This window comes from Rhinolophus ferrumequinum, chromosome 7 (assembly GCF_004115265.2).
Source record: "Rhinolophus ferrumequinum isolate MPI-CBG mRhiFer1 chromosome 7, mRhiFer1_v1.p, whole genome shotgun sequence".
In the NCBI taxonomy this organism is placed as follows: Eukaryota; Metazoa; Chordata; class Mammalia; order Chiroptera; family Rhinolophidae; genus Rhinolophus; species Rhinolophus ferrumequinum.
In genome coordinates, this window is record NC_046290.1 from 76,917,183 (window position 1) to 76,934,267 (window position 17,085).

The 17,085-nt window shown below is 31.8% G+C and overlaps 1 protein-coding gene across 2 annotated transcripts in view; it reads left to right on the top strand.

Moving 5' to 3' along the window:
* The window catches only part of YTHDC2 (YTH N6-methyladenosine RNA binding protein C2), a 62,396-nt gene that overhangs the window by 36,662 nt on the left and 8,649 nt on the right, over positions 1-17,085 (top strand). Inside the window, exons 18-26 of one of the 2 annotated variants that reach the window (XM_033111017.1) lie at positions 2-107; positions 1,724-1,843; positions 2,166-2,438; positions 4,403-4,529; positions 5,568-5,773; positions 6,121-6,316; positions 9,251-9,360; positions 10,784-11,076; positions 15,319-15,496. In XM_033111017.1, the coding sequence (XP_032966908.1) occupies positions 2-107; positions 1,724-1,843; positions 2,166-2,438; positions 4,403-4,529; positions 5,568-5,773; positions 6,121-6,316; positions 9,251-9,360; positions 10,784-11,076; positions 15,319-15,496 (1,609 nt within the window). The remainder of the gene's footprint in view (position 1; positions 108-1,723; positions 1,844-2,165; positions 2,439-4,402; positions 4,530-5,567; positions 5,774-6,120; positions 6,317-9,250; positions 9,361-10,783; positions 11,077-15,318; positions 15,497-17,085) is intronic. The other variant, XM_033111018.1, reaches the window with a different exon arrangement.

Below are 17,085 nucleotides of genomic sequence, written 5' to 3' on the forward strand. Positions count from 1 at the left end.
GGGCAGGGCGATGTAGACCTGGAATTTGTTTTCGGCTGTTCAGTAGACTCCGATTCCAGAATATGTTGGAATTTCAGACTCCAGAACTTTTGAGAATGCCATTACAGGTAGAACTTTTAATCTAAAAGGCTATTTTTGTGGGTGAGGGAAGGGAGGGACCATTTCAACTTTTGCTGATAGGACTTTTAGATAATGTAGGAAACAAAATTATAAAATATATATTAAGGAAGATGGTTATGTATATAACTAATTTTTTTTCTACATAAGAAAATTTAATCCATAAACCTCCAAAATTTTCAAGACTACATTTAATTTATAGTACAGTTTCTAAGTATATTGTTTTTATGCAACATTCTAAGAGTCTGTCAACCAAATAGTGTTTACCTTTTATTCTCAATGAGGATTAGAAAACATTATTTAAAGTCCAAAAGATACTACCAAAATCTCAGTTTAAGATGCTGAGATTACCTTGGTAGTTTTGGAACTGAGTTCACTGAGATTTTCTGGCCTTTATTATTTTCCTTTAGGTTTTCTGATTTTATGGAACAGCCAGACATTGTAGTTTCTAGGGAAAGCTACCAGCAGTACATTAATTTGATTCTTTGGTGTCCTGAGCCAGATGCTGACTTCCAAACCTTTAAAGAGAAACTAGATCATGTTTTTGGCATCCACATCCCTAAAAGACTTCTGCCAGTTTCTATTCCTCTTAGAATAAAATACAGAATTCTTAACAAGTGCCTGAATTCTCTTTCCTTCTTGTGTCTTCAGTTTTAATTTTTTAATTGTCTTTTGTCCTTTCTCTACTCATACCAGTAGTTTCAATTTCCTAAGCACATCTTACTTGTTTCTATCTTAGGGCCTTCATATGTGCTATCTTCTCCCTTAGACTCCTCTCTGTACTCCTTTTATAATTAACTCCTACTCAGTCTTGACATCTTAGTTTAAGTGTTGTTTTCTCAGAGAAATTGTCTTTTCCCCTGGCCTACTTTTGCTTGTTCGTGAACTTAAGTCTTTTGTTTTATCTCTTTTAGCTCCTAGTATCTTTCATAGCACTTATCACAATTGTAATTAAAGAGTTAATTATATAATTACTCTGTTTTTCTCACACAATGAAAACTCCATGAGGGCAGACACTTGTCTGACAGTCTGTCCTCCTTTTTTTTCCCCCTCCAACTTGCTGCATAGTGCCTAGCACCTAATAAGCACTTAAATATTTGTTGAATGGATAAAAAATCACAGAATGTAATAGAACGAAAAAAAGATTTTTTGGCTAGTAACTCTTATTGTCATATATAAGAACTTTGTGAGGAGACATTGCTAATGATGGCAATGATAATCTTGCTATGAGTTGATGGAAGGTGTTTATAAAAGTTCTGGCACCTCGGTCAAAGTATGAGCCCATCTTTCACAGAAGGACATTGTTTCCTCTACTGTTCATTTTAGTCAGACTCTTGGTCTTTGTTTGGGAACTATAGCTCCCATGATTTCTTGAAAAATAAAAATTTATTCTAAATTTCAATGTTTTATTTTACTGTATTATTTTTTATTTTTCGATTTCAGTTGACATTCAGTGTTATTTTACATTAGTTTCCTATGCTGTACTTTACATCCCCGACTATTTTGTAACTACCAATGGAAAACAGTACGGAGATTCCTCAAAAAATTAAAAATAGAACTACCTAAATTTCAATATTTCAAAATTATTTGCTATTCTTATTTACAGGAACTTTGTTTACATACCAAGCTGTTAGCCCCAGTTAATTGTCCTATTGCTGATTTCCTTATGAAAGCTCCTGAACCTCCACCAGCTTTAATTGTAAGAAATGCTGTACAAATGCTAAAGGTTGGTGTCTTAGGAATTTTATGTATAAGACTGTTTTACTTGAAATTTAAACCAAATGAGAATACATTTTAACTAATTTTGTACTTTAAAAAATTATCTTACATAATCATGTACTTTGAATAATACTGTTCTGATAGTTATAGTAAAGTAATAGATATAGTTCTTTTTTATGTATTTGAAGCAAAATATATTTTTTAATGAGATGTGATAGCAAAAGAAAATTTACATTCTTATTTCTTTCTTACAGATTTTTAAAGTATGTGGTTTGATTAAACATAGTTTTTGGTCATGTCAAAATTTTTTTTTTTATCCTTTTATTTAGACAATAGATGCAATGGATATATGGGAAGATCTCACTGAATTGGGATATCATTTGGCTGATTTGCCAGTAGAACCACATCTTGGTAAAATGGTCCTGTGTGCTGTTGTTTTAAAGTGTTTGGACCCCATTCTTACAATTGCCTGCACACTAGCCTATCGAGATCCATTTGTCCTGCCAACGCAGGCCTCTCAAAAACGTGCAGCTATGCTTTGTAGGAAACGTTTCACTGCAGGAACTTTCAGTGATCATATGGCACTTCTCAGAGCCTTCCAGGTACTATTAATTGTCATTTTATTTCTGAAAATGTTGCTGGTTAAACATTTCTGGGACAAGTGTAACAAATTAAAAAAATAGATATGATTCCATTAATTTTGTTTCTTTATAAAGTCTCATTTTTTTAATAGCCCAGAAAAAAATAATCTTCCTACTGTTAATAATTGTCACATATTTTTTCTTTCATTTTTCTCCTTGTAGGAATACATGTATTGTATATATGAATGTATATATTTATTTTTTTTTATACTTGTATTTATTTTTAATATCCAAGTTCCTTATCTTACAATCATAGCTTGAGCAAGGAATGTTCTAAAATTTTAGTTAACAAACATTGTATGTTATTCATAGTATATAAAACAAAGCTTGGAAGAAAATTATCTTGAATTTAATATTTATTTATTGATTTTTTTGGAGTACATCTTTTTCTTATGTGCTCAAGACACTATACTAAGAACTTACTTTTATAAAGCAAAAATCCAAAAATCACTTAAAACCTATTAATAGAAGTGAGAAATTGAGGAAAGTGCTAAATGGGAACGAAAAGAAGGAAAGTGTGACTGCGAGTAAGGGAAATGACACATAATTTAGAAATTCAGATATGTGGGGAAGAATATATTATTTTTTGAAAAGGTAGACATGTTGTTTATCCTTAACTTCTATTGAATGTAGGCTCTGCCTGTACATTTTAAATAATTTTCATTTTGTTTATGTGTAAAGTACTGTTTTCCAGGCATACAAAGTTTTTACAATACATACAATTTTAAAAAATAATTGCAAGCTCTTTGTGAGCATTATTGAACAAGGGATGGCACATTGCAATTAGTTGTGTCTATTATACCATGTATTATAATAGATCAGTTGAGTGATAATAATTAGAGGGAGATTTGGAGAATTCCTGTCTATTCTTTGCTTTTTCCCCAGCTCCTTTAAAAGCAGAGAATAAATTACTGTTTTGGTCTTTCAAAGCAAGATAACTCATTTTCAAAGAGGAACTTTTATATACTTATACTGCACACTGATGGTTTATAGAAATCCCTCTTTCCATTCTCAGATTAAGAGGTTGATATAGAGGCTATTTTTGGAGAAAGGGAGTGGCAGGATTCTTAGATATAAATGGTGTTTTCATGGCTTAGTTGAAAAACCTCCATGCAGATGTATCTGAAAGGTAAATATTTTTGCATAGCTGGCCATTCAGGTTACCTGATAACTTAGTTCTCATTGGGATTTTATAAACTCAGTGGCTTTCATAGCATATAAGTATAAGTTAACTAATGATAAATTTTATTTAATCATAAAGTCTTAGATTTTATTTTTTATGTTTAATTTTTAAATTATTTTTTTAAAATTGAGATATAATTGACATATAAATTTCATGTGTACAACATAGTGATACAATATTTGTATGTATGCAGAATGATTGCCACAGTAAGTCTAGTTAACACTCAACACACATAGTTGCAATCTTTTTCCTCTTATGATGAGAACTTTTAAGATTGACTCTCTAGTCTGTTAACTAGACTTATGGTGGAGATCGTGTCACAATATATACAAGTATTGAATTGCTGTGTTGTACACCTGAAACTAATATAATGTTATATATCAGTTATAGCTCAATAAAAAATTTTATTTAGAAAAAAAGATTTACTCTCTTAGCAACTTATAAATATACGATACAGTGTTATAAACTGTAGTCACCATCAAACTCTACCTTACATCTCTAGGACTTAAACTCATTTTATAACTGGAAGTTTGTGCCTTTTGACCCCTCCTCCCCACTGCTGGCAACCCCCAATCTGTTCTCTGTATCTATAAGGTTTTTTTTTTTATAAAGTCTTAGGTTTTATAAAATAATTAGAAGGAGGAGAATTCACCTCAAGTAGTTAATGTAGTGCTTTTCAGTTACTTTGCTGCCTAAGAAATGAGTGGTAAGTTTATCTTGTTATATAATTATATTTTTATAGGCATGGCAGAAAGCACGAAGTGATGGGTGGGAGCGAGCCTTTTGTGAAAAGAATTTTCTTTCACAAGCTACCATGGAAATAATCATAGGCATGAGAACTCAGTTGCTTGGTCAACTTAGAGCATCAGGTAAAGTTTTCCCCCAAAGAACATTTTTAAACCACTGAGAGTACCCTGCCCATATCTCATAGTATTTGTTGTGTTAACTGATGCCATCGTATATTATTTTTATGACATTATCACATTGTTGTATACTTTAAATTCATGAACTGCTCTGGAGACTTCTGTGTGACCTCAACTTTTGTTTGTTGATTAAAAAAATGATATTGCAGAAGCTGTAGTAGAGAAATGAATACCTTTTGATACTGTTGGCAATGAGCAATTCATAATGTATTTGTTGGTAAAGATCAATTTAGATATTATAGTTCTATTTTATCACTATTAATAAACAATTATTTAGCTCTATGAAATAAAAATTTTTAAAATTTTAGTACGTTGATATGAATGCTGGTCTTCATATGTTTGGAACATGAAACAAGTAATCATTTTAAGGCACTTTGAATTTTTTTTTTTTAAAGAGAATGCCAGTATTGCTATTTTATTTTAAAATGCTTCTTTAAATTTCTTTTTGGGTAGCATAATATATTGAAGAAATAGCTAGAAGAAAATTACCAGAGCCTGGATTCACGGATTAGCTGAAGTGCCAAAGTAATATAAGAAATGAACCAGAGGGTTTAGAGTTGTCTCAGCTATAGGGACTTTTGATATTTAAGCATGAATACTCTATATTTACTTGACTTCACCTTCAGAATTATTGTCTAGCATAACCAAAATGTCATTAATACTTGTCAAAGGAATGGTTTAGGTTTTCAGCTATGATTTTAGTGTGTTTCAGATAGCAGCTTATGAAGAACTTTATTACAAGAATGTGTATTTTTAAAAAGTCCTTAAGTCCCCAATGAATCCTCTACTTTCTTTAACCTGAACAAACCTAAACTTTCTTAGAACATTCTATATTTTAAACTTTCCAAAAGAGATTTTATTAATTATTGTGAAATTTGATTATCATTAAACTTACATGAATTATACAATTATGTGTAAAAAACACACAAAAGTATATTTTGAACAATAGAAAAAGTTGGTGTGGTTTTTTTTTCCTCTTTCTAGGTTTTGTTAGAGCACGAGGTGGTGGTGACATTCGAGATGTTAACACAAATTCCGAGAACTGGGCTGTCGTTAAAGCTGCACTGGTGGCTGGCATGTATCCTAATTTAGTCCATGTGGACAGAGAGAATGTAGTATTGACAGGGCCAAAGGAGAAAAAAGTACGGTTTCATCCCACTTCAGTTCTCAGTCAACCTCAATATAAAAAGGTAAAATACATTTTTAATGCTCTTAGACCTTGAGGTGAAACTAATCTATTTTAGATTGTTGAAGATCAATGAAAAATGCTCCAACTACTGACCTGCTTTAAGAAATTAATCAGTTATAGATGTATAATTCAGTATTGGAACAACATTTTGATTGAATCTTAGACTTGGAAGAGATAATGTGTTAAGTAATGAGGACTTTGTACAAACTACATGAGCAATGACTTGCTTTAATTTTTGCTTGGGTATACATTATGTATTTCTTTGAGGGACATTTTACATTTTAAAAGTATTGTCAGTAAATTAGGTGATAAATACAGTTAACAATTTTTTGATTTATTTCTTAATAGATTCCTCCAGCCAATGGTCAAGCTGCAGCAATTCAGGCACTGCCTACAGATTGGCTTATTTATGATGAAATGACCAGAGCCCATAGAATAGCTAACATCAGATGTTGTTCGGCAGTGACACCTGTCACTGTATTGGTATTCTGTGGACCAGCTAGATTGGCAAGTAATGCTCTTCAGGAACCTTCATCCTTTCGAGGTAAATGTATTATGAAGGTAATAAAAATCTATTTGAAATGAAATTTTTCTTTTTCTAAACCAAACAAATTTTGAAATTACAAAAATTTATGTAGTAGTAGCTCCCTTTTGATATAGTGAGGCTAATTAAAAAATACTAAAGCATACCACTGTTCTTGAAATTAATTTCTAAGGTAACTTGACATTGATTTGTGCATTTTTGATTAATCTTGCTGATAGAAAGTTTTGTATTTCTCTTCCACTGAATTTAAATGATGGTTTAACATAAACAAAGGTAATTGTTTACAGGAAATAATAATAGTCATCCATAATCTTATTAGCCTTATGCAGACATTTTTTAATATTATATTTTTTATATGTGTACTACATATTTTAAATTATTTTACCCATACTGTTATTTTATATTCTTCTATTTTCATTTTACAGACCATTAAAACATTTTTAATATTATTTATTAATGGCTGCAAAATATTCTATCACATTAAAGTGGCATAATGCATTTAAAATGTTTCTTTACAGTTGGACATCTTGATTGTTTCCAATTTTTTGTTATTCAGTGACTCAGCAAATATTTGCTGTGCAACTACTATATGTCAGGTATTGTGTTAGGCATGGAGGATGTAACAGGAAACAGGATAGACAAGGCGTTTCAGTCCTTAGGAGTTTACGTCGTAGTTGGGAGATAGACAGATGGCAAAACGTAAGCTATCTACATGGTACTATGAAGGAAATGAAGAAGGCTGCCTTAGCGGTGACCTACTTCAGAAAGGGACCCTAGACAAGTTTCTCTGGGGAGATGTGATTTAAGCTGAGACCTATGGTGTGAGAAGAAGCCAGCCATATGAAGATACATAAATAAGCTCTAGGTAGACGAAGATGTCCAGAGCCAAGATTCTGCGCCAGGAAATGACCTAGGAACTGACAGAAAGGTTGTGTGATTGTAAGCACAATGATCAAGGAGAGAGTGGGGTGGAATAAAGTTGAAAGAAAGGCATGGACTTGTAAGTCAGGGTAAATCAAAGGGAAAACACTGAATGGTTTTAAGTAAGGGAGTGACATGATGTGATTTATGTTCAAAAAGGTCATGTTGGCTGTGAAATGCATTACTGTGAGAAGGAGTAAAAATGGAAGGGAGGAGGCAGGTAGGAGGTTTTGCGGTGGTCTTATGACAAATAATGATGGCTCAGAACTATAGTGGTGGCAGCTGATGTGAAGAGAAGTAGACTCACATTTATTTTGGAGGTAGTGCTAGTAACTGCTGTATGGAACGTGAGCGATGAGTGAAAGGGAGAAGTCATTAACTCTCAGGTTTTGGCTGTGGTAGCCTGCTGATTAATGGATGACACTTATTTGAGATTGAGAAAACTGGGAGGAGCAGGTTGTGTAGGACAAAAGTCAAGAGTTGGTTTAGGCATGTTAAATTTGAGACAGCTAAGTCATCAGACAGTAAGACTTTTTTTTTTTCTGGAGGCAGTTGGATTTACATATCTGGAGCTCAGGGAGGAAGCCTGGGCTAACAATACAAATTTGGAAATCATCAGTTTGTAGATAATATTAAAGACACGAGAATGGATGTCCTAAAGTGAATGTGTAAATATGATAGAAAAACCATTGATTATAATGTTAATTTTTGTTTTAATAAAAGAACTTTATTAAATCAAGGAAGAATTGTACTGCTTTTAATGTTTTAAAAATATATGGGGGGGCCGGCCCAATGGCTCAGGCGGTTGGAGTGCTGTGCTGCTCCTCATGCCTAAGGCCGGCATGCCTAAGGCGGCTGGCCTGGCTGCCGACCGACCTGACTGCCTCAGCCAGGGATAGAACCGGAGTGGGGGGGCAAGGGGGCGGAAGAAGGGGAAAAAAAATATGTTGAATTTTTAAAATAGCTGAATTTTTTAAATAGCTTTTGAGCATTTGTTTATATAATCAGAATTTGTTTAGCCTATTGGCATGGTGGATATGTTTTCTTACGGAACTGTCATTTTGTTCCAAGAATAAACCTTCCTTGGACTAAGGAGAATTTATTGCAATGCTGTATATTATGCTAATATTTTATTTAAAATTGTTGACTTCATGTTCATTATTGAGGCTGACCTATATGTGTAGTGTATGCATGTGCACATTTAGGGTTTTACGTTTTATGAGGTTTTAGAGTTAGGTTCAGATTTGTCTCAGTGGAGTTGGTTGTTATTTGATTCCTTGAAAGTTTGAAAGACTTGGTGTTCCGGAATTCTTTATTGTTCTTTAAGGACGTCTTTAATTTCTTAAATAGTCTGAGTTTTTCTAGTTCTTGTTCTTTCAGTTTTAGTAATTACTTGTTCTTTCAGTTTGTTTTATAGGAACAAATAAATTTCTTTGAAGGTTTCAAATTTATTATTCTATAATTATGCATACTATATGTTTTTAGCTTAAAACATTTTGTATTAATTTTTATAATCTTGTTTTTAGTTCTGATTTTGTAGATAGATTTGTGCTTTCTTGGCCCTTTATTAAATTTACCAGAGAGTTGCCTATTAGTCTTTTCAAGGAATTGGATTATAGTTTTAACTGTTAATACCATTTTGTCTTATTTAATGTATCAATTTTTTGCTGTACTATTTTTAGTGTTTTTATTTTTTTAATTATTTTCTTAGTTTTTTTCTGCCTCTAGTTATTATTCAAAGATTGTGTTTTGATTTTTAATTTCTTGTCCTTTTTGTTTTATTAGGATGCATTGTGATTAGAGATTGTAGTCTTTACAATGTTTTTTTTGCCCCCCTCCTTTTGATTACTGAGATTTAATTTGTCATCTGTTGTGTTTGGAGAACTCCCACACAAGTTGTTAGTACATCGGGGATTTGTGTGAATATGAAGTATCTGTATTTACTTACTTTTTTTGCTATGATATAAGATGGTAAAAGTGCAATTTTTTTTCTTTCAATATTTGTTTGAACAGCAGATGGCATTCCTAATGACAGTAGTGATAGTGAAATGGAAGATAGAACTACTGCTAATTTGGCAACTTTGAAACTTGATGAGTGGCTCAATTTCAAACTAGAGCCTGAGGTAAGTTGCTTTATAATATGTGATAAATGTCTTTCATCCAGTTGGTATGAGTTGATATACAATATGGTAAAAATTATATTTTTAACATTGAGCTCTTACTATTAGATAATAGAGCTTGTTTTTCAGTTTTCATATGTCCCTAATACACTTTCTGCTGTATTGGGGTTTATTTCAATAGAGGATTTGAAAAACCTAGGTGCGGGCCTGTATTTAAGCATGGTAATATTTGAGTATTTGTGTGTATGTAAGAAAATATTGAGTATTAGGTACACAAGAACTCTTTATTTTGTATAACTGTTTCCAATAGAAAGATGTGAGTTCAATCTGTTTTCTCTTTTCATATATCTCTGAATTGGGAATGTTTTATTTCAAATTAAAAATTTTCTTGACAAAGTCTTCCTTTAATTCCATTTCTACTTTTAAAGATCATTTTATATCCCTTTTTATTTTATTTTTTGGCAGCTAAGCTGTGAATAGTCAACACTGGCTAGATTTACTTTTTTACCATTCATTCATTAATCACTTCAACCTACTATAATTTCACTTTCAGTTCCACCATCCTTTCACTTCTCTGAAATTGTACTTGCTAAGGCCAACATTTTCCTCCATGCTGTCAAACCAGCCTGCTGCTCTTGACAAATTTGGCCTTTCTCTTGTGTTTGGAACTGTTGTCCATACCCTTCTTTTTGTAATTCTTTGCTTCACCATTTTTCCTCCTCACCCCTGCTCCAACTTCTTTGTCACCAGTTACTGTGACATTAATCTTTCCTGATTCTTCTACTTTCTGGAGAGGTCATTGCTTCTTAGGTTCTTTCACTGACTCTTCTATATGTGTTTATGCTGTAAATGTTAGATGTTTGCCAGTATTCCAGGCTTTCTTTACTTTGCTCTTCTCACTGTCTCTGCACAATTTCTAGTGACTGCACATCTACATGTAGATTTAGTAACCATTTATGCATTGATGACTCCCAAGTCTATCTATATGTATCTAGCTTAGGCCTTTCTCTGGACCTATGAATCCAGCTGCCTTCTACAAGCACTGAAATAAAAGGTGTGGATGGTTCTACAAGCACTAAAATAAAAGATGAATGGAACCAAATATATATTTTTTAATTTACCCTGCTGTTGTTGCTGTTGTTTTTCCATATTAATCACACTGCCACACATTGTTTACTATCTCTCTCATTAAACTGTTTCATTTGATTTTGTATCTCTAGTGCCTCAAATATGGTAAATAAGAAATTTTATTTCACTCATGTAACAAAAGTAATGAAATTAATAGTAAATTATATGAAGTGTAAGACTTGTTCTTTGGAAGCAGTTGCAGACCTTAATAAACAAATAATAAACAAATAGGTGTCTTACAAGTGCGATATACATTTTGCGTATATATATTTGTACTGAGGAAACTATTTTGTTACAGGCAGCCAGTTTATTGCTGCAGCTCAGACAGAAGTGGCACAGCTTATTTTTACGCCGCATGAGGGCTCCATCTAAACCTTGGTCTCAGGTTGATGAAGCTACCATTAGAGCAATTATAGCTGTTTTAAGCACTGAAGAACAGTCTGCAGGTTTACAACAACCATCTGGGATTGGCCAAAGGCCAAGGCCTATGTCTTCAGAAGAACTTCCTTTGGCATCATCTTGGAGGTCAAATAATAGTAGGAAAAGTTCTGCAGATACTGAATTTCCTGATGAGCCCACTACTGCAGAAAGGTAAATTTATAACATTTTATTGAAATGGGAGATATTCCCATCCAGGAAAATGAGTTATTTATCATTGAATCGTATGCTTTTATAATATTTAGAAATTACTTTCTTATAATGTAAATACATAAAAAGGTTGCAATAAAATAGGAAGAGATTTTTACTTTTAAAACAATTTTTATAAGTATTAAGATAATATGAAGGATTTCAAGTGGTTAGTATCTGAGTTATTTAATAAGGAAAATTTTTGTCAGGAAAAACTCAAAATGTTTAATTTTCATAATTCACAAATTTAGGGTCTATTAAAAAGATAGTAACATTTTTTTATTATATATTTTAGTCAATATAAATCAAGTGGCATCTTTTCTGGGTACCCTACAGGAAGTAGCGTTGGCCATGGCCATTTAAAAGAACAACCTCCCCACGATTGTTACCTAGACATCAGTATCACCGACGGGTATTCTTACAGAAATATCATTCATTCATCATTTATTCATTCATTCATTCATTCAGTGTCACACTAAATGCCTGTTTTTGGTGTGAGGGATATAGCAATATACAAAACAGACAAGATCTCTTCCTTTCAGAGAGTATATTTTATTGAGGGGAGGTGCAATAAATAAGTAAACAAATCTACCGTCTTGACAAAATTTGTTACAGTATAGCCAAATTCTTTTATTTGTTCTGGCATTTAGCAATTAGATGTCATTGTTTTTTTTATTTGTTACATGATTATTAATAAGAAAGCTGTTATATTGAATTATTTGTCCAAAAATGTAATATATATATTGCATTTAATATATATATTACATATAAATTACAATATAATATAAAGTGGTTATAATGAATCATTGGCCGTGATTCAGAAATATTTCTTGTAAATACACTGATTAGAATCACATTTAACTTTCTTTGGATACCTTAGAAAAATTTTTTACCTTGTTAGAATTGATGACAAAGCCATTTTGCTTGTGATACTAGTTTTCACAATATTGGTGGAAAGTCTCTGTAGTAAGAATATGATTTCACTGTTAAAAACTAAAAATAGAAACATAAAAGATGTGTAATACTTACTGTTTTTTCAAAAATCATATGGGGTTTTTAGTACCTTCTTTTGATCTTATTTTGCATATTTCAGTGAGGCATAAAGTCGTCATCAGTTCAGACTTCAGTTAAAGGTGAATAATACATACTGATTTCCAAGTTCTTCGGATATTATATTTTAGGAATAATGCATCCAGTTGCCAAGAAAACCTCATAATGTGTGTGCCTGAACCTTTCTGTCTAATGTAGATGCTCCTGAGAGAAAGGAAAACAGTAAAAACAAGCACCTTTCTTACTTGGACTTTTCCCACTTTTTGAAAAGATTGTTCTCAAAGCTTACTTTAACAATGAATGTTTAGAATGTGCGAATACATTTCCATAGAAATTGTTATGTGGTAGTGTTATTCCTAGACCCATCTATAAAAAACTTGTTAGATTCATAGAGACTGTGTGTGTGTGTGTGTGTGTGTGTATATATATATATATATATATACACATATACATATATATATGTATATATATAAATGGATATATATACTTATATATATGTGCCTATATTCACATACACATACAAACATCTTTTTTAAAAAAAGCTTCCTTTTTGCTTTATAAAAGTAAAACATATTTAATAAAATTTGGAAATACAGAAGAAAATCAGAATTATAAAACGTAATATTAGTTATACTTTAGAAACTGATTATTTTATAAATTCATTTTTTAGTACCTGTGATACTGGGATCAACCATTTTCATTTACTTACGAGCTGCAGCCCAGCATTCTTCATTCTCTTATTTGTTGAACAGCAGGATACAGAATTTCATCTATTAGGTTGGTGCAAAAGTATTGCGGTTTAATAAGTTAAAAATAATTGCAAAAACCGCAATTACTTTTGCAGCAACCTAATACTCTCAGATCTTTGGTATTATTAATAGATAATGCCTGGAGTTGACGTATCTTGGTGAGGAATTGAATGAGCACTCTTAGGAAGATTTATTTTTGAAGAGAGAAGTTATACTCTTTGTGGGGTTACTTTTTGGAGTAAGGTATTTATAGTTAGAGTTTTCACTCTAGGATGGCAAGATACAGATTAGATAAGTTAAGAAGGTATTGAAATAATAGACGTAGCCCATGTCCCATTCTAAAATCAAACTCTTGTTTTTTCTTGTCATTTTCTAAATAATAATGTGATGGCAGAGGACAAACATCTTTTCTATAAAAAAATGAGATATAAATAAATTCTGTATCAGAGCTCTTCCTCTTAAATGAAAATTTAGTTGGAAAGGTTTATGGGACTACTTTGTTTCTACCTGAGTTAAATTTTTGTGGGAAGCCAAATATGAGAGAGAAAAAAGCTAAAATAAAGCTCAGAGTAAAAAATCTATTTGAAAACTACAAAAGTAGACATTTAGTTCCATTGAAAACATAATTTTTATTCTAATAAGTTTTTACTCTCATTAAGTCCTGTCACCTAATTTTCAGGTCAATTAGGATAAGAATCATGGAATGTTAGAGGTTGTAACTAAGTAATTCATTGAACTTCAATTCATGAGAGAGAAAAAATCCTGAAAAGTTATTCTTTACACTTTTTATTAAGTTGTTATGATTCAGATATGCATTCCTTATATATTTTTTGTTAATATCTTTAGGTTATTTTATTTCACTTGTGAAAGAAATAATCCTTGATCTCAGATACGTAATTGAAAGTGAAGTGATAAGCTATTGTGGGGATAAGCTATTTCGACTTGTCTTGTAGGCAGAGTAATTATAATTGCAAGACTCTATGGAAGCTTATGAATTTTCCAGCACATCCTTTTTTCTTTTAAATTTACTTGTTATAAACATTGTTAAATACAGCAAAGTAAATGATATACTATAATGAACTCCATATCCCAGATTCAGTAGTTACCAAGATCTACTTGCTATATCTACACAAATATTTTTTCTCTTTTCCTTTTTTTTTTGTTTACGTATTTCAAGATAAATCCCACCCATTGTGTCATTTTACACTTCCTTATTTAAATATGTGTCACTTAAAAATAGAAGCATTTTTCTTACATAATCAAAATCCAGTTATCGATCCCAATAAAATGCTCATTTCCCGAAATCTCAAATGACAGATTTATTTGAATTAGCATACAGGGAAGGTTCATGCATTGTATTAGGGCATCATGTTTCTTGAATGTCTTGTGCAATTCCTTTGTTGAGTTATTTGAATAAACTAGGTCAATGGTACTGTGAGGTGTACAACATATCCTCATGTCATTTCATTCAAAGTGGTTTCCTTATAATGTTGATGGGATGCCATAGGACCTTAAATCTTGCTTATATAATTAGCCTATGGTTTCGTTATACATAGCCTCACTTAAAGTTGCAGAACCTGTTGATGATGTTAAGTGAGTACTTACTGTACCACGTTCTGGATTTGTCTCTGTTTCTTCCTGGCACTATTTACTGCTATACACTTAAATATTTCATGTAAACTGATAGTTAGCTCTCAGCACTTGATTAGATGCAGTGTTTTTGCAAAAATATAGGTGATGCTGTGAACTTTACATTGCACACCTTTAGAAAGTACTCAATTAAAAAAAAAAAGTCTGGTTGTTTGACCAAGGCATATATTTTTTAAGCTCAGATAAATTAAGAGACTTGCTCAGTATCACACACCTAGTTAGTTGTAAATTTAGTACTGTCCTAGAAATCTTCTCTCCTGACTCTAGTCCAGTATTTCTACTTTACCATCTGTAAGTTTTAATGCTATTAAAATCTATTTTACTTGGCTGTAAGACATTCTGTGAAGCTGGAAGGGAAGTGGAGTAGGTGATATTCTAGTAATGGTTATTAGCATAGATGTATTTCAATAACTTACAATGTTAAAGGACGTTAAATATCAATATAAAATATAATTGTTAAAGATGTCTCCTAAACCATCATAAAAGAGGTTAGGAATTTTGTAAGGGAAATAGTACTTGAGTAACTGTTAATATTAAGTTAAAGATTTTTGTAGATTGTTTTAAATGAATTTTTACCTATTGTTTTTGTCCTAATAATCCAACTGTTTTTTAACTTTGAAATGTAATAGAAGAATGAAATTCCCTTTTTAAATAATATTCTATCAATCATAAAGTCATTGAAATTTTGGTTTGAAATGGCATCTGCTTTGTATTATGAATTTATGTATGACTGATTGCTTCCTCCTTCTTACTCAAGAGTATTGATGAAATCTCCATCTCCAGCACTGCACCCACCTCAGAAGTACAAAGACAGAGGGATTTTACATCCGAAACGCAGCACTGATGACCGATCAGATCAGTCTTCTGTGAAATCTACAGACAGCAGTAGTTACCCAAGTCCTTGTGCGAGTCCTTCTCCTCCATCCTCAGGGAAGGTACAGTATCTACAAGTCTGTGTAGCAAAGAGCAGATTTGCGGCATATCTGTCTAATATTACATATTTAAACAAAAGTATAAATCAGTTCTTTTCAGTTACTAGTTGTGCCCTCTGTTCTAGATATATATTGAAGCTGCCAAACTTGAGACACTTTGAGTAAATTTTTTAGTTTTTCCTGCATGCCAAATGTTTCTAGTTATTACCATCTTGGGGTGCTTTAAAACTAACTGATGGCATGTAGCTAGACAGATCATGATTTCCTTCTATATGCTTAGAACTGTTTTTCTGTTAAATGAAATAACAAGATTATGTTAATTTTGGTTTATAAATTCATAATTGAAAACAGTGGTTTCTTTCAATTGTTAATTGATTTCTTCAATTCATTGGTTGTATCATAAAACAAGACAAGATGAGGTTAGGAAGATAGGAAATGTTGATAGAGAATTGAGAACTATGAACATGTATCTTTCAAAAAGTTGTAATGTGAACGATTTCAAATGTTTAGAATATATTTACATTTATTTCCCCGTATTGTTAGTACGTGAGTAAGTATTTGATTAGGGTTTTTTAGCTGCATGTTGTGTTGTTGTGAAAATGTCTGTTGAAACACTTGTTAAATAAGAGGAAAAGAAATGTTTTTGCAGATTTGCATTCTTAGGTTTTAGGTTTTTTATTTTTAAATACCTTTTTTAAGGTATAATTTATACACAACAAAATTAATCGATTTAAACTGTACAATTTGGTGAATTTGGCAAATGTATATAATCATGTAACCATACCATAGTCACATATGCAACATTCCCATTCTCCCTCACCCCCGGCTTCTGACAACCACTGAAATAACTACTCTCTGTCCCTCGAGTTTTGCCTTTTCTGGAATTTTCTGTAAATGGAATCGTGTATGTAGCTTTTTGTGACTGGCTTATTTCATTTTTAAAATTCATGCGTGTTTTTGAGTGTATTATTAGTTTAATCTATGAGAGTTCCATTTGCTCCATATTCTTTACAATGCTTAGTATTATTAGTCTTTTTAATTTTAGCCATTCTAATGGGTATATAGTGATCTCCCATTGTAATTTTAATTTGCTTTTCCCCATTGGCTAATAATGTTGAACATCTTTTCATGTTCTTATCTGCCATTCCTGCATCTTCTTTGGTGAAGTATCTGTTCACATTTTTGTTCAACTTTTTTGGGTTATTTATTGGTTGTCCTTTTTTTACTTAAAAGTAAGAGTTTTTAATATTCTGGATACAAGCCTTAATTATGTATATTTTGCACATTTTTTTCTAATACTCGGTGCTTACATTTTTATTTTCCTAAGTGTCTTTTGAAGAACAAGTGTTTTTAATTTTGATGCAGTTCATTTACTCTATTTTGCTTTCATCTATTTTTTTCTATTATGGATCATGTTTTTTGTGCCTTAAGAAATCTTTGTCTAATCCAAGATTACAAAGATTTTTCCGTTTTCTTTTAGAAATTTTATGGTTGGATCTCTTCACATTTTGGTATATGATCTATTTCGACTTAATTTTTATTTATAATATGGGTATGTCAGAGATCATTTTTTGGCATTTGCCTATACCAGG